This window comes from Hemicordylus capensis, chromosome 2, assembly GCF_027244095.1.
Source record: "Hemicordylus capensis ecotype Gifberg chromosome 2, rHemCap1.1.pri, whole genome shotgun sequence".
Lineage (NCBI taxonomy): Eukaryota > Metazoa > Chordata > Lepidosauria > Squamata > Cordylidae > Hemicordylus > Hemicordylus capensis.
Window position 1 is genome coordinate 213110898 of NC_069658.1, and position 20799 is coordinate 213131696.

Sequence of the window (20799 nt, forward strand, 5' to 3'; positions counted from 1 at the left end):
GGGCAACCAAGATGATCAGGAGCCTAGAGCACCTTTCTTATGAGGCAAGACTACAACACCTGGGGCTTTTTAGTTTAGAAGAAGGACGACTGCGGGGAGACATGATAGAGGTCTATAAAATAATGCATGGTGTGGAGAAAGTGGAGAGAGAGAAATTGTTTTCTCTCTCACACACTAGAACCAGGGGTCACTCCATGAAATTGATTGCCAGGAGGTCTAGGACTCACAAACGGAAGTACTTTTTCACACAAGGTGTGATCCACTTGTGGAACTCTCTGCCACAGGATGTGGTGACAGCCAACAGCCTGGATGGCTTTAAAGGGGGTTTGGATGACTTCATGGAGGTCTATCATCGTCTACCAGTCAGAGGGCTATAGGCCACCTCCAGCCTCAGAGGCAGGATGCCTCTGAATACCAGTTGCAAGGGAGTCACAGCAGGAGGAAGGGCATGCCCTCAACTCCTGCCTGTGGCTTGCAGCGGCATCTGCTGGGCCACTGTGTGAAACAGGATGCTGGACTAGATGGGCTTCCTTGGGCCTGATCCAGCAGGGCTGTTCTTATGTTCTTAACTATTTAGGGTAGTGAAATCCACAACAGACTGCAAGGAGCTCCAAAAGTATCTCTCCAAACTGGGGGACTGGGAAACAAAATGGCAAATGTGGGTTCAATGTAAGCAAGTGTAAAGTGATGCATATTAGGGCAAAAAAAAAACCCCTTCCAATTTCACATATATGCTGATGGGATCTGAGCTGTCAATGACTGACCAGGAAAGAGATCTTGGTGTCATGGTGGACAGCTCATTGAAAGCCGACTCAGTGTGCAGCAGCTGCGAAAAAGGCTAAACCCATGCCAGGAATCATTAGGAAGGGGACTGAAAAGAAGAATGCTAGTATTATAATGCCCTTATACACATCTATGGTGCAGCCACATCTGGACTACTGTGTACAGGTCTGGTCACTGTATCTTAAGACAGACATTGCAGAACTGGAGAAGGTACAGAAGAGGGCAACCAAGATGATCAGGGGCCTGGAGCACCTTCCTTATAAGGCAAGGCGACAGCATCTGGGCTTTTTTCATTTGGAAGAGTTGACTATGGGAAGACATGATTGAGGTGTATACAATTATGCATGGAGTAGAGAGAGTGGACAGAAAGAAATTTCCTTCTCTCTCTCACAATGCTAGAACCAGGGATCATCCCATGAAACTGAAGACCAACAAGTGGCAAGTATTTTTTCCACACAGCGCATAATTAATCTATGGAATTCTTTGCCATGGGATGTGGTAATGGTCACCAGCTTTCAAGATAGCCCTCCTCTTCCTCCACCAAGGACCACAACAGCTGCAAATATTTTAGAATTCTCTTTAGAAAGATATCCTCCCCATCTTGCACATTTGGGAAAATGTATTAATTATAGCACTTTCAAGTGCTCATAGCACTTTGTGTTGTCATTCCGCTAGAATCCTAAATACACCCATTTATCAGTGTTATTTACATCCATACTGCTGGAGAAAAATGAGGCTAGGAGAGACACTTAAGGCCATCTGTGGAGTCTATGGCAGAGCCAAGATCTGAACTGGGAATGTCCCGATTCACAACTCAGACTCTTTGCCAGCAAAGACACTCTGCACAAGGGCAGAGAAAGCCTTCTGTATTGTTTCACACACTCCAGAGGAACCAGGAAGAGCACCAGCATGCAGAAGGTCCCAAGTTACCTCCCTGGCAGCATCTCCAAGGTAGGGCTGATGGAGACTCCTGCCTTGGAAAAGCTGCTGCCAGTCTGTGTAGACAATTCTGAGCGAGATAGACCAAGGGCTTGAGTAGGTAGAAGGCAGCTTCCTAACCCTGGCATTCGGAGATTGGTTCTGGGATTGAACCACAGGCTTGGCAAAAGGCAGAGAGTAAAAGCCAAAACAATTATTACAAATATCTAAGCCCTGCCTTTTTGCCCCAGAGATGGGACACACACACACACCCGCCCAAGAGCAAACCAGCTCCTATGATCTCCCTCCCTGCACTCGTGCCGAGTCTTCTCTTGAACTCGGCACTCAAATCTGTAAACTTCAAACACACACAAAAGACAGACACAAAACCAACTGGTAGAGGCATTTCCTTTGTCTCCTTTTTAATATTTCACCAACTTTACAAGGTTACAATTGTCTTAAATATTTCTGAAGTTTAAATACAATCTGTTTAATAATGTTATAAAATGTAAACTTTTTCAGTGTTTATTTTTTTCCTCTTAAGTCACAAAGGTTAATACCTGAATGTTGGGGTTTTTTTGCGAAAAAAGTGAAATATTTTTCAAAAAACAAAAACAAAGAACACAAACACAGAGGTCTCGAGACACAAGGCAGCCCGAGAACCTGCCGTTTACAGGAGGTAGAATGTGGTTTTTACATTTTTCATTTTCTTTTTATTCTTTATTACCTGAGTCAAAAACTACACACTCTGTACAGATTGCATATGCTTGCCATGTTCAATTTCTTTTTCCATTCAAATCCCGAGAGAAACTGAAATTACATCCTTTGTTTTAAACATCAGAGAGAGAAAGCACAGAGGAGTGTCTTCTCCCCCCCTCGAAAATATTTATTAAAAAAACAAACAAAAAACAGAAGTCCCAGCCCACCCACACCCAACACAGTGTTTGTACAAAATGCAACAAAATAAAGAAACTTTACTATAAGATGAACCCCGTTCCCTCTTCATGAGAATAAAGTAAGCCAATACACACGCACATGCACACACATATATATCCCTGGACAAAATCTGATTGTGGATTGAGCCCTACCAAAGGCGATGGAGAAATCTGGAGCGAGAGAATGATTTCTGAGTGGTGGTCTTGCTCTCAAGTGGAGAAGGGACGCACACAAGACTTCTCACCAAGAAGAGCTCCAACACCCACCACAATGCAGCTCTCCCCTCGAATCTACCTTCAGACCTTGGCATTCTACCATTACAAAACGAAGCTAGAGAGAGCAGAAAGGATAGGAGAACCCGTTTTATCATCTATACCCCCAGCCCGCATATGCAACTCCCTGTTTGGTGCCTATGGTTGCAGTTAATCAGAATGTTCCCCCACTTCCAAAAAAAGGGGGGTAAGTTAATTAGCTGCTTCATCTCCTCCAATATTCGAGTGTGCAAACTGATTCCCCCGCCACCTCTTAGCGAGAGAGAGAGTAGCACAGTACACCGCCACCCCGCCAGAGTCACAGCAAACAAATCCAGGGGTGTTTTCTTCTTCTTTTTAACCCTTGGCCCTAGATACAGCTCCCCCGAAACTGCCCCCTTCAAAATACAATCAAAATCCAGACAGCAGGTTTGATTCCCCTGAGATACAATCCAACCCTTATTCAAGCTTGGACCAAGAAATAGATATATATTTATATATATTTAATATAAAGACACACACTCACACATTGCACGCTCAAAACCCCCCAAGCAAAAAACAAAACAAAACCCCAGTTCCTAACATCCACGCTCATTATACACACACACACTTATATAAATTTTGATATACAATTTATCCTCTCCACTCATACACACTAAGCACATTTTTTTAAGGTACTGGACACATCCGCCCTGCGAGGGCAGCCACATGCTTAGTGGATGGGCTTCTAGTTCAGGCAGCGGGACGCATAACCAGGCCAGACGGTGGGCAGGGACTACGTCGCACCCATGATGGGTGGAGAAGGAATGGGTCCAACTGTGTCCAGTTTTAAGCCCAAGAGCTGCTAGAAATAAGTGAATGGGATGGCGGAGGCATGGTCTAGAAGAGCGCATGTCTGCTAAGGGCTTGGCATTCAACGCTTTGAGGAACGTGGCAGATGGGAAGGTGCAACTTTCGTCTCCGTACCAAGAGGGACCCTTCAGGAGGGAGAGGGGAAAGCTTTTGGCCTGATTCGGTCAACCTGTAAAATCCGGGTTCCATCCCAGAAGGCCACCCTAGCATCTCTTTGGCAGGAGAAGAGAGCGCGAGCCTGAAGCATATTCTAGCGACCAGGCTGGCAACGCCATGATGGGACGGGATCATCCATCCAGTGGGCGGAGGCCGGGTTTTGCCCCAGCTTCTCACAGCTTCCTTATCCGAGCGACCCTTGCTACAATACTGCTGCCTGCCCAAGGAGATACGCCAACGACAGAGCGGGCCACCCATCTGTCGGCCATGTGGAGAAAAGGAAGTTGAGTTGTTATGGCAGCCAAAGTCGACGTGTGGAAGGCCAAGTGGTTGGAGGGGCTGGGGGACCGGGCAAGTGAAGATCACTGGGTTTTGGGGTGGGGGAGGTGAGGGAGGAAGAAGAGAGAATCCAGCCATTTCAAACATGGCGTCTTGCTTTGGAGAACAAAGCAAGATGCCACAACAATGGCTGAGATTCAGCTAAGCATAACTGGTCCCCACTCCTCAAGAGAGGATAAGGATCTTAGAATTTGGGAAGAATATTGCTTGGGTGTGTGCCTGTAAGAGGCTGGAGCTGGAGTGGGATCTCAAGGCCCAAGTTGCCTCCAGAAGGGAAACTGGGGCCCACGCATTTCCGTTACAGAGCCCTGTACTAACTGGCCCGTCAAGGGATTCATCCCACCAGAAGAAAAAAGCCACCCACACAAAGCTGCGGTAGAAGATTGCCTTTGTGAGGGACAGGAAGGCCAGAGAGGATGTCAAATCGCAGCAAGGACTCGTCAACTGAGAGAGGGGCAGGCCTCTTTGAGAACCTCCTGAAAAAGTCACTTGAAGAAGCATGAGATATAACCCACGATATGTTACCCACAGCGAAGGAGCAGAGGTTCCCCTCAGCTGGCTGAGCAATTCAGGGGTTCCTTAACCCGTTTTATGACCAACACATCTAAACACACACATACACGCAACCCTGTTCACACAACCGTTCACATACCCGTATGGTTGGAATAGGGATCATCCATTTGAGACACAGAAGGAGGACACCAGACTGCGGGGAGATGTGTCTGGAATCTGGGGTCAGATTTGGGAAGCCTTTTTAAAGCAAACTTTTGTTAAAAGCTGAACACACCCCAGCACACAAACCTGGCACTCTAAGACCCCCAAACACAACCTCCAGGGGACTACAGAGCAGGGGGAAAGAAGAGGGGGGGGGACCCTGGGCCAGCAGACGAGTTAATCGGGTCTGAATTCCTCGCCTGGTCTAGGAGAGAGAATCCGGATTCTGTCACTGCTTCGCACTTCAGATGTGGGTTTGATGCCAGAGTCTCCATCTCAGCCCAGATGAATCCTGCAATGAACGGCATCTCGGCAAGCTAGAAGTGACAAGCTTTGGACAGTTCTCCCGTCAACCGTCGTCGTCTGAAGCAGACGAGCCAAAAGGCACAATAATATGATTGGATTTACACATCCCGCCCCCCCCCCCGCCAGGCCCTGCTATATTGCTAGCTTTTGGGGTCAGTCGTGTTCCACAAACGTGCTTACCTAGAAGAGCACCTGTCCCATGTCCACTGTACGAGACCCAAACTGTGCCACGGGCAGAAAGAAGCAGCAGGGGGCTCTGAAGGGGTTTCCAAGCAGATTTCGGGTTCTCCTACTTTTTTTTTTTTAAAGGCCCAGATCAAATACATGTCTGAGAAACACGTTCCAAGGAGGGGTACATGTTCTGTGGGGAGGAATCCCTCTTCTGGATTTCAGACAAGAAGGCATGGCAACTAGATGAAAGGAATTAAGCCCACAAAGGAGGGGGAAGCAAAGTGGCCAAGCTCAAAATCTTCTCGGAAGCCCCGACTGTTCAAGGCCAAGAAACCGAGGTGAGCGGAACCAGGCCAAACCCAGAGATTTTTGCTTAATGCATGCTTGCTGTCGCAGGAAAATGGGAGGAACTGGTTTTGGGCACAGAGGGAGAGAGCAAGACCCCAAACTCAAGGAGCTGAGCTTCGTGGGACGCTCAAAAACCCTCTGTGAGGTGGGGGTGGGAAAGGGGGAGTCGTTTGGCGGGTCTCTTCAGGGCCAGAGTGTTTCGGGCTTGGCGCTACATTCTAGTGGGCATTGGAGGCTGCCCCATTAAGTTTCTGCCTCAACCGACTGCCATTTTGCAAAGGGGTTCTGGGAATTCTGTTCCTTGGGAGCCCAGGGGTGCTACCATGGGACTTGGAGGAGGAGCACAGCCATGACGGACTCCTTCCTGGAGTCTGGGTGTGCTCCAGAGTTCGGGCCTTTTGGAGAGGAGGGGACGTCACGCTTCTGGTGTGCCAGCTTTGCAGAGGCTGAAGCGTGGGGAACGCTGCTGCTTAAAATGGTTCTCAGCAAGGAACGGTTGATGAGGAAAGAAACAGGATGGCTCTGCAACCCCCCTATTTTTATCAGTTTAAAAATATCAGCAAACATGAGCAAAACTAGAAGCGAATCAGGAACACAAGAGAGGCGAACTGCGAAAAGCAGTATGCAGCAGAAGGGTGGAATTGCCCGCAGGGTTCAATCTGGATTTTTGCAGTCGTGGCTTTTGCCAGCACCATGGTACAAGGAGCAGTGCCTTCAGGGAAGGGAAGCAAGAACCCAGGAGAAAAGCAAAGCACTGAAAAACCCAGGAAACTGCCCCTTCCAGTCCTCCACCCTGGCACCTCCCAAATGGTCAAGTCAAAAGGGGCGTGTGAGTGACTCCACAGAGAAATACCCTCCTATCATATAAGAATCTAGCTGTGGAAGTCCCGCCCCGGCGGTTGATTAGTCCCGCCCACCCGAGCTCATTCGTCAGAGGAGACCCCAATAAGATTGGGGGGAGCTAAGAAAAATACAGAGGACCCCGCCCCCACCCACCCCAGGCCAAATGTGGCAAACTCAACAGGAAAGCAAAGCCACAAAAATTTCCCCTGAATGAATGCAAACCTATAGATTTTGTTTCATTTCTAGGCCTGATGTGTTTGTTGCTGTCCGAAATTAAGAGGAAAGTCTATTTACAAATAAAAAGAAGAAGAGAGAACCCTCTTAATTCCTTTGAGAACAGTTTTGAAAAAAGCAGCAGAAAATATCAATCACGTTTCCCTGCTCCAAATTCATAAATTCCTTTTGGTTGGTTTAACATAGATATATATGTACAGGTCTCTACCTAAGGAGGAAGCCAGGGATTCATCTCGGACTCAAGCCCACAGAGGCGCCTCTGCCTGTCCGGAGGTATAATTGCCACAAAAAAAAAAAAGATCAAAAAGACACACACAGTGCAAAGTGTGGCTCTGCATGAGGTAACAGTTGTGGGTCTACACTGTGCCACGTCAAAAGCTAAACTGCCCAGTGTCTGTCTGGCTCAGAGTTTTAACGACATCCCCCTCGGCCCGCAATTAAATGCTTTTCATTTTCTCCTTTCAGTATGCTCTTTTTAATTAATTAATTATTTTTGGGGCAGGCGGTGGAGGGGGGGAGAGTGGAGAGAGCTTCAGACCCTGGTCTCTTCTCCCTCTCCAGAAAGCACGTCTAGAATCCGGTTTGGTGTTTTGGTGTTCCGATCGCTCTTCCCCCGGCCCGGTTTGGATGGCCACGGCCCTCCCCTCCTCCCATGGCGTGCGGCAAGGGAAAGAGCGTGCCTTCCTAGATTGGTTGCCCCACTTCCGACACCCCCAAACATCCACGCACGGGTTTCCACGTCTGACCAGGCTATCAGCGTGCCAAGCCCAAAGGGCATCGGGCCATGAGGTCAATCCACCGCACTGCTGCCAAAACCAGGGTATCGCTATGAACTGCGGATGGGGTGGGGGGCAGCGGCCGGGATTCTCAGAGGAGGAGCAGGAAATGCTCTTGTCCCCCGGCTGCGCGATGCCCACGGCAGATTCACCTGAAGGGGCTTCCATTTTGGCGGGGTGATCAAGAGGTGGTGGTGGTGGTGGTGGCGGCGGCGGCTTGTTGGGGGGCAGGGGCGGGGTGGTTTAAGGCGATGCGGAATTGGTTGAGGTAGAAGTTGGTGCGGCAGGCAAGCCTGGTTGGGGGCCCGTCCCCGCTGCAGCCCCACTGCTGGAGGTACTGCCGCCGCCGCCGCCAGAACTGCGCCCGCTGCTGTTTCCTTTTGGGAGCGAGGAGGAAGAGGAGGACGACGACCCTGGGGTCTGAGCAAACAAGACACCTGGAGAGGGAAGGGGAGGAGAAGAGAAAAGATGTGAGTGCACCCAGGTCGCTGAATGTGGAGCGACCTTCCCATCTGCTTCTGGATCCCGCTCCCCGACCGTCACACTCGGTTCCCCCCACCCGCCGATTTCTCTGCAACGGTGACTGGCTCTGTGGGCAGGTCTCCTTACTGGACGTTTCCATTGATCAACCCAGGGCTTCCCAAACAGGGGGTCCCCAGATGCTGCTAGACTACAACTCCCATCATCCACAGCCAAAAAAAAGGCCAACGATGATGGGAGCTGTAGTCCAACAACATCTGGGGTCCTAAGTTTGAGAACCCTTCATCTAACTTATAAAAGCCCACTGAAATCCACCCGCTTTGGGTGTTTTTAGTCGATTTTAACATTTTAATGTGATTTTATGGCATTTTATTGTATTAACTTTTGTAAACCGCCTTAGGATAGCTTTTTTGAAAGTAAAGTAAAGTGTGCCGTCGAGTCGGTGTCGACTCCTGGCACCCACAGAGCCCCGTGGTTGTCTTTGGTAGAATACAGGAGGGGTTGACCATTGCCATCTCCCGCGCAGTATGAGATGATGCCTTTCAGCATCTTCCTATATCACTGCGGCCCAATGTAGGTGTTTCACTAGCAGGGATTCGAACTGGCAACCTCTGGCTTGCTAGTCAAGTCATTTCCCCGCTGTGCCAGCAGTATCTAAATCTAGCAGATACTAAACAAATAAAGCCAACCAAAAACACCCTCCCCACATTAAAATCAAGCAAGCATTCTCCCCAAAAATGTTATTTGTGACAAAATCCTTCTGGAAACTGCCCGGCACGTTATGCAGATCTGATTGAGGAGTCCGGCCTACCCAAAGCGGGTCTGACTAAGCGGCCTCGAGCAGGAGGTGTAGAAGGGATGCTGAGAAAAGGGTAACCAACCTGACCAAGCTTCTCAGGGGAAGGAGCAGGAGAGCTGATCTGAGGAGAGGAGAGCTGATCTTGTGGTAGCAAGCATGACTTGTCCCCATAGCTAAGCAGGGTCTGCCCTAGTTGCATATGAATGGGAGACTAGACGTGTGAGCCCTGGAAGATATTCCCCTCAGGGGATGGAGGCGCTCTGGGAAGAGCAGAAGGTTCCAAGTTCCCTCCCTGGCAGCATCTCCAAGATAGGGCTGAGAGAGACTCCTGCCTGCAACCTTGGAGAAGAAGCCGCTGCCAGTCTGTGAAGACAATACTGAGCTAGATAGACCGATGGTCTGACTCAGTATATGGCAGTTTCCTATGACCTAGCAGGACACAGCTGCCGTCCAACTGCGCAATCAAGCCAAGCACCCCTTTGGCCTCGTGCTGAATAGCTACCCTCCTTCTGTTGAAGGAGGAGAGGCTGCCCCCAAAGCCCCGCACATCCCCACAAGAGGGTGCCCCCCTGGGTCAGAGCAGGTGGCGAGGTCGCACGGTCACAGGGCAATCGTGTATTTCCAGGCCAGCCAGCTCGTGTCCCGCCCGTCCTATTCCGGAAGCTCCTCCGCCGTCTAGAAAGGGCAGGGGTCCCAGGGAGGCATGGATCCTCTCCCCTGCTGGCCCCCACCCCTGCGTTACCTGTATAAACGATGCCGTTGATCTCGACAGACATGCTGATGCTGTTGGTGCCGTTGGTGGCCAGGTTCGTGGCAGAGTCTTGGCGGTTTTCTAGGAGGTGAGAAAGGAGAGTCAGGGCCTGCCGAAGCCACTTCTATGAGGCCTGCTGCCCACCCCATCCTCTTCTAGCCCTGGGCATTTGTCCAACACCCCGGCTGATTTGGCAAAGAGGCACCTTTGAACGTGGGGATTCTCTTTATTTAGCAGGGGGAGAGTCACTGGCCCCATCCACCCCCAGCACAGGACCTCTAGTGACCGTTGCTGGTGTCTGTCTTGTGTTTCTTTTTCGATTGTGAGCCCTTTGGGGTTACAGGGAGCCATCTTATTTATTTATTATTTCTCTGTGTAAACCGCCCTGAGCCATTTTTGGAAGGGCAGTAGAGAAATTGAATAAAATGAAATGAAATTTAAAAAAAAAAATGAAATGAAATGAAATGAAATAAATAAATAAAATAAAATAAAATAAATAAAATAAAATAAAATAGCATCCATCCACACATACATACGAGCAGTCCTGGTGGATCAGGTCAGAGGTCAGGTACGCTTCCCCCTCCCTCCCACCACCCGCCAAGGCCAACCAGATGCCTCCAGAAAGCCCCAAGGAGGCTCTCCAGCAAACGGTATTCAGAGGTATACTGCTGCTGCATAGGGAGGCCCCACAGAGCTACACAGACTAGAGGGCTGTTGATCGACACATTTTATGGAGGAGGGAAGAGAGGCCTAATTCCCTTTTAAAGAGATCTAGGCCACCAGCTGACGCCATGTCTTGTGGCAACAAGTTCCACAGATTAACAGCATGTGTTGGAAGACAAAGGAGCACCGTCTTCCAACTGCCCTGAAACTGCCACCCATTTGTTTCAAGCTAGGATTATGGGAGAGGCGGACACCGCTTCCCGCTACCCACATTCTCCGCACTGTGCCAGGGCCACGTTTCACACCGGCCTTCTTGTCAGCCCCTGGAACCACCCGCCACAAGACAGCCGACAGTGGACCGACCTGGTGAGCGAGCCCCTTGGCTGTTGATGCGGATGTTCATGGGGAGCTGGCCCGCCATGGCCAGCAGGTTCTGCTGGAGGGCCCGCTGCATCAGCCGCTGCTGCTCCTCCGTCATGAGGGCCATCTTCTTCTCGGGCGGTTCCCCTGACTCCAGCTTCTCCCGCAGCTGCTCCAGCGCGGCGGCCTGGGCGGCGGCCGCTTGGACGGCCGCAGCCTGGGCGGCAACGACAGGGTGGCCTGCCAGCGAGACCGGGAGGCGGCTGGGCACGGAGATGGGGATGGAAGAATCTTCCTCTGCAGGGATTTGGGGGGGGGGGGGGAGAGAAGGCAGGGAAAAGGTGACCCCGAGGATTCAAACATCAAGACAAGCCCCTAGCCCCCTTTCGCACGGACTTGGAGGTTTATGCACAAACCTCATTGCCCCCATTTAGCCCAGCGTCCCTTTCCCAACAGGGGACAGCCAGAGGCCTCCAGAAAGCCCACAAGATAGGGCAGGAACACAACGGCCCTCCCACTGCCCCAGAGTTAGTTGTGCAGGGGTAGACTGCCTCCCAAGATGGAGGTTCCCCTCAAAACCACGTCAACATTCTTCCAAAGGATAAATTGCTCACCATAAATTGGTCAGCACCGATTTCCTCTCTCACCTCCCCGCACCCGGCATCCATCCTAGACCAGGGTACCCAACCTGTGGTCCTTCAGAGGTTGCTGAACTACAACTCCCATGATCCTCAGCTACCATTTATTGATGGGAGGTCTACTCCCGCTACATCCGGAGGACCGCCGTTTTAGAACACTTGCCCTAGAATATTAGTTTTATCACAGCATGCTTTATAGCAGAAGTGTACAGCGCCACCTGCTGACAAGGTCAGGAAGGGCAGCTCAATGCACCGTGGCGCTGTTCAATTAACCTGAGAGCATTCTGAAGACAGAAGCAGGACCTGGGAGAGCAGGCAGGCAGTTACCTTTTTTGATTTTTGGGACGGGGGCGATGGGGTTGCCGTTGGTGGCCGATGCCAGCCCCAGAGCAGGGACCTGGAGCTTAGGGGAGGAGAGTATGTTGTGGGTCCCGCTTGGGGAATAGGTGAAGATGGAGCCGCTGAAGCCCTGACGCCTGCCTTCCCGCCGGTTGCTGTCGATGGCAGCCTGCAGCTCATTGGGGTTGCTGAGACCTCGCTTCTCACACTCGTACGGGTACAAATACTTCATGTACCTTTCCAGAAAGAGAGAGGCAAATACACAAACAACATTGGTGCCCGATTTGATTCAAAACCCACAACCCGCTAGAAAAGGAACAACGTTCTGTGAAATGTGTGTCCTGGCATTTTGGCTATAAGCATTAACCAGGAATATGTGCTATACAGCAGTATTTGCTTTAGGGGGAGTCCTCCCCCCACCCCCAAGAATTTAGCTCTCTGCTAAAGCTGGTGCACGTGCCCAGGATGCAATTCTCGGATTCAAGTCTGAAAACCCCATTTTGACTGATTGATTGATTTCTATACCGCTCTTCCAAAAATGCCTCAGAGCGGTTTACACAGAGGATAAAATAAATAAATAAAATAAAATAAGATGGATCCCTGTCCCCAAAGGGCTCACAATCTAAAAAAACCAAAACATAAGATAGACATCAGCAACAGTCTTTGGAGGTACTATGCTGGGGGTGGATAGGGCCAATTACTCTCCCCCTGCTAAATAAAAGAGAATCACCACATTAAAAGGTGCCTCTTTGCCAAGTTAGCAGGGGTTAACTTGCGCCCAATTTTAAGGCTCCACACCGACAGCCTCTCAGGAAGTTTACAGCAGTCCTGTAAAGAACTTGTCTCCACACGGTGGATTTTTCTTTGCATGTTGTTGTCCATGAGCAGGGAGAGACCAGGCACAGCTGATGCCAAGACACAAAAGGACACTTGCCCAAGGCCTGCTATCTGGGTTTGTGGCTACAGAGCCATTGGCATGATAAACCGACAGTGTCCTACTCTACAGGATTATTGTAAAGCCTTTACACAAGAACTGCTTTTCTTTAATCCGGGAGCTCGGATTACACCAGGCCAAACACAGCCTTGCCCAAGGCAAAGCCCCAACTCACACCCACGCCCCCTCCCTTTTGATGCGCAGAGTCCAACCCACCCCACAAAAAAAAAGTGTTCCCTTTTAACTACACAAACGTTGCTTTGCACGGTACAGGGCTGCAAATCTTTAAACAGTTTTTGTAATTGTTTTCTGGCTGGGACAGCTGCGAAGTTGGGGAGGCAAGAATTCAAGAGCCAGGCGGCTCTGAAGGAGTTAAAAAACAGCCCTCTCCCCCCCTCCTTCTAAGCTCCCCCCCCCAATCCCTTTCCGCCACCTGGTCTTCTAAATTCCAGACTAATTAACTTTAGCCTCGATTAGGGTGATTGTAAGCAAAGGGGGAAGGGATATGGAAAGAACAGAGAGAAAGACTGGCGAATTTATTCTGTCCCAACCCCAGTCCCGTTATACATAAAGTTTCTTCCAGATCTCCTCCTACACATGACCGTCTCTCGGCATCTCTTGACCCCACATAAATTCAGCATTTTAAGTATTTAATTACACACAGAGGGGAGAGAGAGAGAGAGAGGCCAAGACCGACACAGTCCAAATGCAACTTGTCTACACAAGTTCTATTAATCTGGATTAAGTCAACTCATTTTTTTTTAAAGTTCCCAAGTTGTCCAGTTTCCCCTCAACAATACTGAAGAAATCGCATTTTGAACACGCAGAGCTCAACAGGAATTACCTTCCTGTCACCCTTAGAACAACTCGACCCAAATCCAAGATGAAGTCCCCCCCCCGCCCCAGTTCTTTCCTGTTAAATAGGGGTGGGGAGGGGGTCATCTTGAATTCAGGGTCCTCTTTCTTTGGGGTAAATACAGGTCTAACTTGTATTTAACCTCTGTCTTTTAAGTCTTAAATTCAGAGTCACCTTCTATTTGAGTAAATATGGTAAGTCACCTCCAATTGCAGCTGAGGCTGGGAGGGAGCAGACTGGGAGGGAGCAGACCGCCAAAGACCAGCTCCTAGCCCAGGCAAGAGAGCTGAACCAGGGCAGACCTGGCCGGCAGCTCAGGCTGCAGACAAGACAAGTGCTACCCTGGGGGTGTTCTGAAAGATCCAGGACAAAGGGTTTTAACGAAGCTGGTAACAAAAGCTGCCACTGTGGTGGTTTTTAAAAACATTCAAGTCTTAAATCTTTAAGACGCCGGGAAACTTGTTTGCTGCACAATGCCACGGCTTGAGCAAACGGGAAAACACACAAGCACACGTTTGTCCACTTGTGCATGCTCCATCAGTTTTAAAAATACACGGTGGCTGCAACACCGAATGGATTCCAGAAGTCAAAGGTGCACTGTCTGTTTCTTTCCTGGGCCCTGAATATCTCCTGCTCATCCATTTCAACTGGGCAAATCCTAATGAGACCAGAGAGAGGGAGGAGAGGAGAGGAGAGGAGAGGAAAGAGGAGGGACACTATCTCTCCACTTTCCCTGCTCCCTCCCTGCATCATTTCAAAAGCCTTGATCAGGACCCACCCTCCAGCCACCTTTCCCCCTAAGGGCAGGCACTCCCATCCTGTGGTTCTCCTGCACTACAACTCCCATCACCCCCCAGCTACAATTTATTATGGCAGGGGATGATGGGAGTTGTAGTTCAGCAACATCCGGGAGGACCACAGATTGGGAATCCCTATCCTGAAAAGTAGAGAAAACTCCATGCTGGACTTTACCCGTAGGAAGCCGCCCCTCTGCCCAAGCCTTGGGGCTCTCCCTTTCCTGCCCTTCCAGGACTTACTGCGTGCGAAGGGTGAAAGCTGCACTGGTGATGGAGGTGGGGAGGTTCAGGCCTTTGGTGATCTCCCTCCAGAGCTTCTTGTTGATCACCTCCACCAAGCCGCCCTTCTCGGTCACCAGGACGTACAGCATGTAGAGGTCCAGCACCTGCTTGGCCATGATGGGGATCCGGTTCACGGGAGTTCCTGAAAGGACACAGAACAAGGTGGTTAAACCCAAACCCTTCTAGACACGCAACTCTCATTTGCTACCCATAATTCGGGAGATAATTCCCGCTTGCTTCTTTTAAAAGAAGCGTCCACTCCTCTTTTTTTTTTTAAATGAGGACTAGGAACTTTTTCATACTAAAGTTTACTTATTTTGTGTGCTTTTGAAGGGAACATACTTCTTGTTCTCATGATGCAAAATTACACAGGCATTGCCAACTAAACACACACACACACACACACACACACACACACACACACACACACACACACACACCTCTCTCTCTCTCTGTTTTTTTAAAGCTGCCAACAGAACTCCGTAAAGAACCCCAGAAGGTGGTTGTTAATAAACAAAGAATATCTGACATCTCAGACTGCTGAACTCTGCATCACAGACATTATATAACTGTCACTGCAGCTACTGTACCTTGCCTATAACACAGCAGTTTAAGCCAGAAGTTGAACACCTTGCCCATTTTATTTCCATTTAGTTAATCAACACACACACACACCTCAAACACACCATCCTTTACTCAAGTCAATAACTCTTAACAAAAAAAACTTTTATTGCGCAAAGAAAAACTAAAAGTTGGTAAACATAAAACCATAAGATGTTACGTTAAGTAAAAACAAATGAGCACAGATGACAACCTCGGTGCCCCAGCTGTTAAATTCTTTAGACGTGATAACATACAGTTCCATGACTGGCGGAGAGATAATGAGTGAGGTGGTGGAGGAGAGAAGGGGAAAACACCTGATTCTTCTCAGAGGCTAGTAAACTTCATAGCATCGGCCAGTGCCTCCAGAGCATTAACGTCTGGTCTCAGTTTCTCTATAAATAATGATTGCTTCCTTGATTTTCCTTCTTTGTAGTTCCTTTCAATCCCCAAAATAGATATTTCAGGGTTAGGGTTAGGATTTTAGTGGGCACCATTTGGGCCCTCCTGCTTAATTCTCAAATGCAATGACCAGGGTTTCGTTCTCTTTGCACAGTGCCTCATATCTGCTAGATGTTCTTTATAGCTCTCTTTCAATGACCTGCCGCATTCCCCAATACAGAATGAAGTGCAACCTCAGCACTGAATTTTATCTATAGTACAAGTCAATAATATTTTCCAAACAAGGAGATCCAAAGGCTGAAGCAAGATCAAGGTAATTGAACTGGTAAGAGCCAAGTTTCTAGTCCTTATGGAAACCAGCTTTCAAAAGTTTCTACAGGGTTCTATTCTTGGTCCCACCACCACATGCCCAGTGCTTATTTCGGGGTGAAACTACATTCCACTTCTACTTCACGTGCTTCTTTTGCACACACAACTTGGATGCATCAGTGCTCCTGACACACAGAAATAACTTTTTGAATGTGTTTTCAAAAATCGGCTGATGTACCATCACAGATCCCTCCTGAAGAACCAGGGAAGTGGCTGATTTTTAAAGAGAAGTCCTTTACGAAAAAGATCTCGAGGGCTGGTCACCACGCCAAGAAGGCGTTCCCATACAGAAAGCCACGGCCATTAAAAAGCAGGTTTGAAACCGGTTTCAAGTTTGGAGCATTGTTGAGGATTCCGGGTTTCGAACCAGGAATCTTAGGGTCTGGACTGGAGAACTTGGCTAGCAGGCTACCATTGGCTGCACGCACCCCAAGCTCAGGCACAGAAAGCGACAGGACGGCTTAAGAACAGCCTCTGTGATTGGTTGGCAGCATGAAACTTCTGGATTGGCCAGGCGCAGCAAAAACCTGGAGTTTGGCCTCGTGCCTCCTGCAAAACTGGAATTTGTGCCTGGCTCCAGGTTCACTTTGACAAGCCCAGAAATACGTGCAGGAAACGGCCACAAAGTCAAGCGGCCTGCAGTCTGCCCACGGCAGAGCTGAACTTTTAGTTAACGCCCCAGCAAAAGAAAGGAAGCCACAGCAGGGCCTGAGTGTTCCCCAAACGAAAACAACTCCAATTTCCCTGGCGCTTTGAAGGCACCTGATTTGCATTGAGCTATTTTTAAAGACCGCTGTCCCATTTGAATCTCCTCTTCCCCTGGGCTCAGGCGCTGCAGGACTGGGACGGACGGAGTTACCTGCGTTTCTGAAGGGTGTCTTCTGCTATGCTCATATACTGCAGGTCTTTTTGTCTGCCGTTTGGGGAGCCATGGACTCCAGCCTCAGCTCTCCCCCTCCATACTCCGTGCCCTGTTTGCAGGCTCCCTGGAGGCCTCTGGCTGTCCCCTCTTGGAAACAGGATACTGGGCCGGACTGAACCAGCAGAGCTCTCTGGACGCTCTTCCAACTTCTCTCCCCTCCACCCCGCCCACTTCACCTTTCAGTCAACCCCTGCAGGCCTGTGGCCTGGAACCTGGGTTTTCTAAGAAGTGGGTGGAGAGATTCCCAGGGGGCTTAATTTTGTGGCACAAGCAATACTGCAGGGCGGATTTATTTATTTATCACATCATTTGCGATCTATCTATCTATCTATCTATTTATATCATGCCACTGCAAAAGCAACACTGCATGGTGGATTGAAAGAATACTAGTTTTTGGATTTATTTTGTGGCACAAGCAACACTTTGCTAAGCAGGGTCCACCTTGGTTTGCATTTCAATGGGAGACTACATCTATGAGCACTGTAAGATCTTCCCCTGGGGGGAGGGGGCACCTGCCTGCATGCAGAAGGTTTCAAGTTCCCTCCTTGCCATCTCCAAGATAGAGCTGAGAGAGACTCCTGCCTGCAACCTTGGAGAAGCCGCTGCCAGTCTGTGAAGACCATACTGAGCTAGATGGACCAATGGTCTGACTCAGTATATGGCAGCTGCCTATGTTCCTAAGGGGCAGAGAAGTGCCCCGCCTGCCAATTCGCCTCTACCTCCCACCTCCTGATTTATCGCTTCCTTGAAATGCCAAAAGGCACATACGCATGAATGCACGCAAGCAGAACGGCTGCCCCATTGTGACGGGGCTGTTTTACGGCAGGAAGAAGCGGGGCGTTGTGCGGGTTTCATACACACAGGCTGGACCTGGTGGAGTCTGGGAGCCAGATCTAGATCGCGTCCGGCCTGTCTGCCCTGGAGACGGACAGAAGAGTTTCTAGGCCAGGAGGGCCCTTCCTCCCAGGAGCAGAAGAAACTGTAGTTTTTAGTGAAAGCAAGCCCCTCGGGGCAGGGAACTGTAATGGTGCATCGCCTCTCACAAAGCGACACGTGTCTGGCCAGGGTGATGTTTGTTTAAAGAAGCAGAGTAGAAGCGGCCAGTGCCTGGGGCGTCACCACCACCACGCAGAAGCTCTGGAGCATTTTTGCAAAGGATTGTAACCTATTTGTGCATTTAAAAAACAGTGTATGTGTGTGTGCGTGTATGCGCGTGAGAGAGAGAGAGAGACACACACACACGGTGACAGGTGGGCATGTGCGCCTATCAATGGCTATTAAGTCATGGTGGTTTCCTAGAACCTCCATGCGTAAGGCAGTCTACCTCTGAATACCAGCTGTAGGTAAAGAAGTGAGGGAGGGGTGGGACTCTCACCCACGCCTGTGGACTTCCTACCAGGCAGCTGGCTGTCCACCGTTGGAAAAGGGATACTGGCAGGGGCGGATTAACGCACAGGCGACATAGTCGCTTGCCTATGGTGGCAAATTCTGAGAGGCGGGAAATACTCAAGGGTTCGGGTGCATGCGCAGAGAGCCCCGAAATGGGCCGAAAACGGCCCGAGCTGTCATTTGGGCGGCAGGCAGGCCCAGGGAAGGAGCTCTTCCCACTGCCTCCTCCACCACCTCAGTCTCTCCACACCTCCGCAGGTGCCGCTAGAGCACCGCCCCCACCCCGGGCGGTTGAAACAAGTTTAAAAGATTTAACTTGCCCCCACCCCACCAGCCGGGGTGGCAAATATTTTTTGCCTACAGGCGGCAAAGTTCTTAACCTGCCCCTGGAAGAGGGACCTTTGGCCGCATCCCGGTTTTCACTTCTGGAGTAGCAGGGGCAGGGAATCGCTGATCCGATGCATTGCAGGGGTTTGCTCCCAAGTAGCCCCAGCATAGGCACTTGGTGGCGCCGGATCACACAAAGTAGGTCTCTCTCCACCGGGGTTTTTTGCAGCATGGCAGGCGTGGGCTCCAGGAATTCCAGTCGCGACCCCCTTCCTGCTTTGAAAACATGTTTGATGGCTCTCTGAGAGCCTTCCCTCCGCCCGGCGGGGTGTGCCCCCTCTTTCCCCCCATCTCCTCCGAAGAGGGTTGGAGACCACATCCCTGCATTGTTCACTCACTGCCTTGGAGAGGCCCCCAGGGGACAGTAAACCCACAAAAACCACCGGCCAGTTCCTTCCCGCCCCCCGAAGCCGTTTCCTAGACGTGGAGTCCTCCACCAGGCAGGCGGGCAAGGCGAAAGCCGTTCCTGGCTGCTGGGGCCATCTGCTCCCCACCACCCTGCAGCAATCGGATTCCTTGACTTAAGGCAAATCTCTCCTTGCCCCGCCCGCCCCGGGTAAACAGAGTCCTCCAGTTGCCAGGCGACTCGCTAAAATGCAGAGCTGGGCTCCCTGCATGTTGAATGGTGGCGTCGGCTTTCTGCAGGCCGGAGCAGGTGAGGTGCTCTTAAACATTCCGTGACTGCCGGGCAGCGGAGCTCGTGGCCAGCAACGGCTTGCTTGAATTGACCCAAGCCAGAGTTCTTACAGTCAGCAGCTCTGAAGGTTTTAAAGGCTGCAGCCTGCACTAGAGAACTAAGGCAGCACAGCTGTGTGTGTGTGTGTGTGTGTGTGTGTGTGTGTGTGTGTGTGTGTGTGTGTGTGTGAGAGAGAGAGAGAGAGAGAGAGAGAGAGAGAGAGAGAGAGAGAGAGAGAGGTGAAACTGCCATTTTTCTAAATTAAAAAAAAAGGGGGATGTCTCCTGTGTTTTCATTTCTCTGCGACTTTAGCAAGCATCCTCACAAACCTGCCCAAAGCTAGTTCTGTAAATAGATGCAAGAGAAAGATTTGCCGAACAGTAGCCAAAGAGAGAGAGAGAGAATCCTCACCTCGCTTCTGCATGAAACTGAAAAGGTCATCCAGGAATTCTTTCCTTTTGGGGTCCCCGTCGAGCTCGTACAACTGCAGAAAAAGAAAACCGGGTCATGTAAGAAGCTGCAGGCAGGAGACTCCTAGAGCCAGCAAAAGGGAAAACCGCATTGCTTGGAGCGCCCTATACTTCGGCACGAAGACGACACAGGTCTCAAACCCGGAGCTACCATCAGGGCTGCACGTGGGAAGATTTTCCACACTCTGCAGGAGCCTGGAGTCCTGGTTCCCAAGAATCTCCCTGGCCTTCGGGGGGGGGGGGGGAGAAAGAAAAAGAAGTGTTCACAAGCAGGCTGTAGTTGGCTGGTGGGTCACATCACACAGGCCTGGTTCTCTGCCTGCCCCACATTTGGTCAGCCTGGCACCACCCCGCAGGGACTGCTCTCCGAAACCTGACACTGACATCGCCAGCAAGAAGTGCCTCTTTTAAAGTATTGTTTATTATTAATTATTATTATTATTAAGAACATGCATGCACCCCCTGGCCCATCCCTCGACTAAACCAGGTGGTCCGTGGCCAATGAGCGGCCGGGAAGATGCCACCTGATGCTCACTCAACAGTTTGGGAAGTCAGCCAAATTGCCACCCTGCCCTGCCGTGTGGCTTCTAGGCCTGCCGCTGCTTCCCCCCTCAGCCGATTCTCCGAGGCAAAGTTGCTCTTTCGAGGGACGGCCGAATCACGAGGCGTGCATGCAGACAGCCGCCTCTTTGACGTTTCAATGTTCAGCCTGCCAGATCAGAGACTCCGGGCCAGTTACGGATTAGGGCTTGACACTTCATTTAGAAGCCTCCATCAGAAGCCTTTTTGTGAACTAAAAAAGGCAAAAAGTGCCCCCAGTTAATCAAGTGGTCTTTTTTTTTTTTAAGTTGTCAACACACATAAGATCATTCTGTGCCACAAATTCACAGAGAACCAGCAGTCGGAACAAGAACACACCCAGATAGGAACATAGGAAACTGCCATATACTGAGTCAGACCATTGGTCCATCTAGCTCAGTATGGTCTTCGCAGACTGGCAGCGGCTTCTCCAAGGTTGCAGGCAGGAATCTCTCTCAGCCCTATCTTGGAGAAGCCAG

At 50.3% G+C, this 20799-nt stretch overlaps 1 protein-coding gene across 2 annotated transcripts in view; it reads right to left on the reverse strand.

The window, feature by feature from the left end:
• Window positions 1–2098: 2098 nt before the first annotated feature.
• The window catches only part of ARID3A (AT-rich interaction domain 3A), a 59999-nt gene continuing 41298 nt past the window's right edge, over window positions 2099–20799 (reverse strand). For both annotated transcript variants that reach the window (XM_053299582.1, XM_053299583.1), the window contains exons 4-9: window positions 19683–19755; window positions 14485–14668; window positions 11646–11893; window positions 10684–10977; window positions 9649–9738; window positions 2099–8064 (exon numbers count right to left, since the gene is read on the reverse strand). In XM_053299582.1, coding sequence (XP_053155557.1) covers window positions 7871–8064; window positions 9649–9738; window positions 10684–10977; window positions 11646–11893; window positions 14485–14668; window positions 19683–19755 — 1083 coding nt within the window. In that variant the 3' untranslated portion in view covers window positions 2099–7870. The remainder of the gene's footprint in view (window positions 8065–9648; window positions 9739–10683; window positions 10978–11645; window positions 11894–14484; window positions 14669–19682; window positions 19756–20799) is intronic.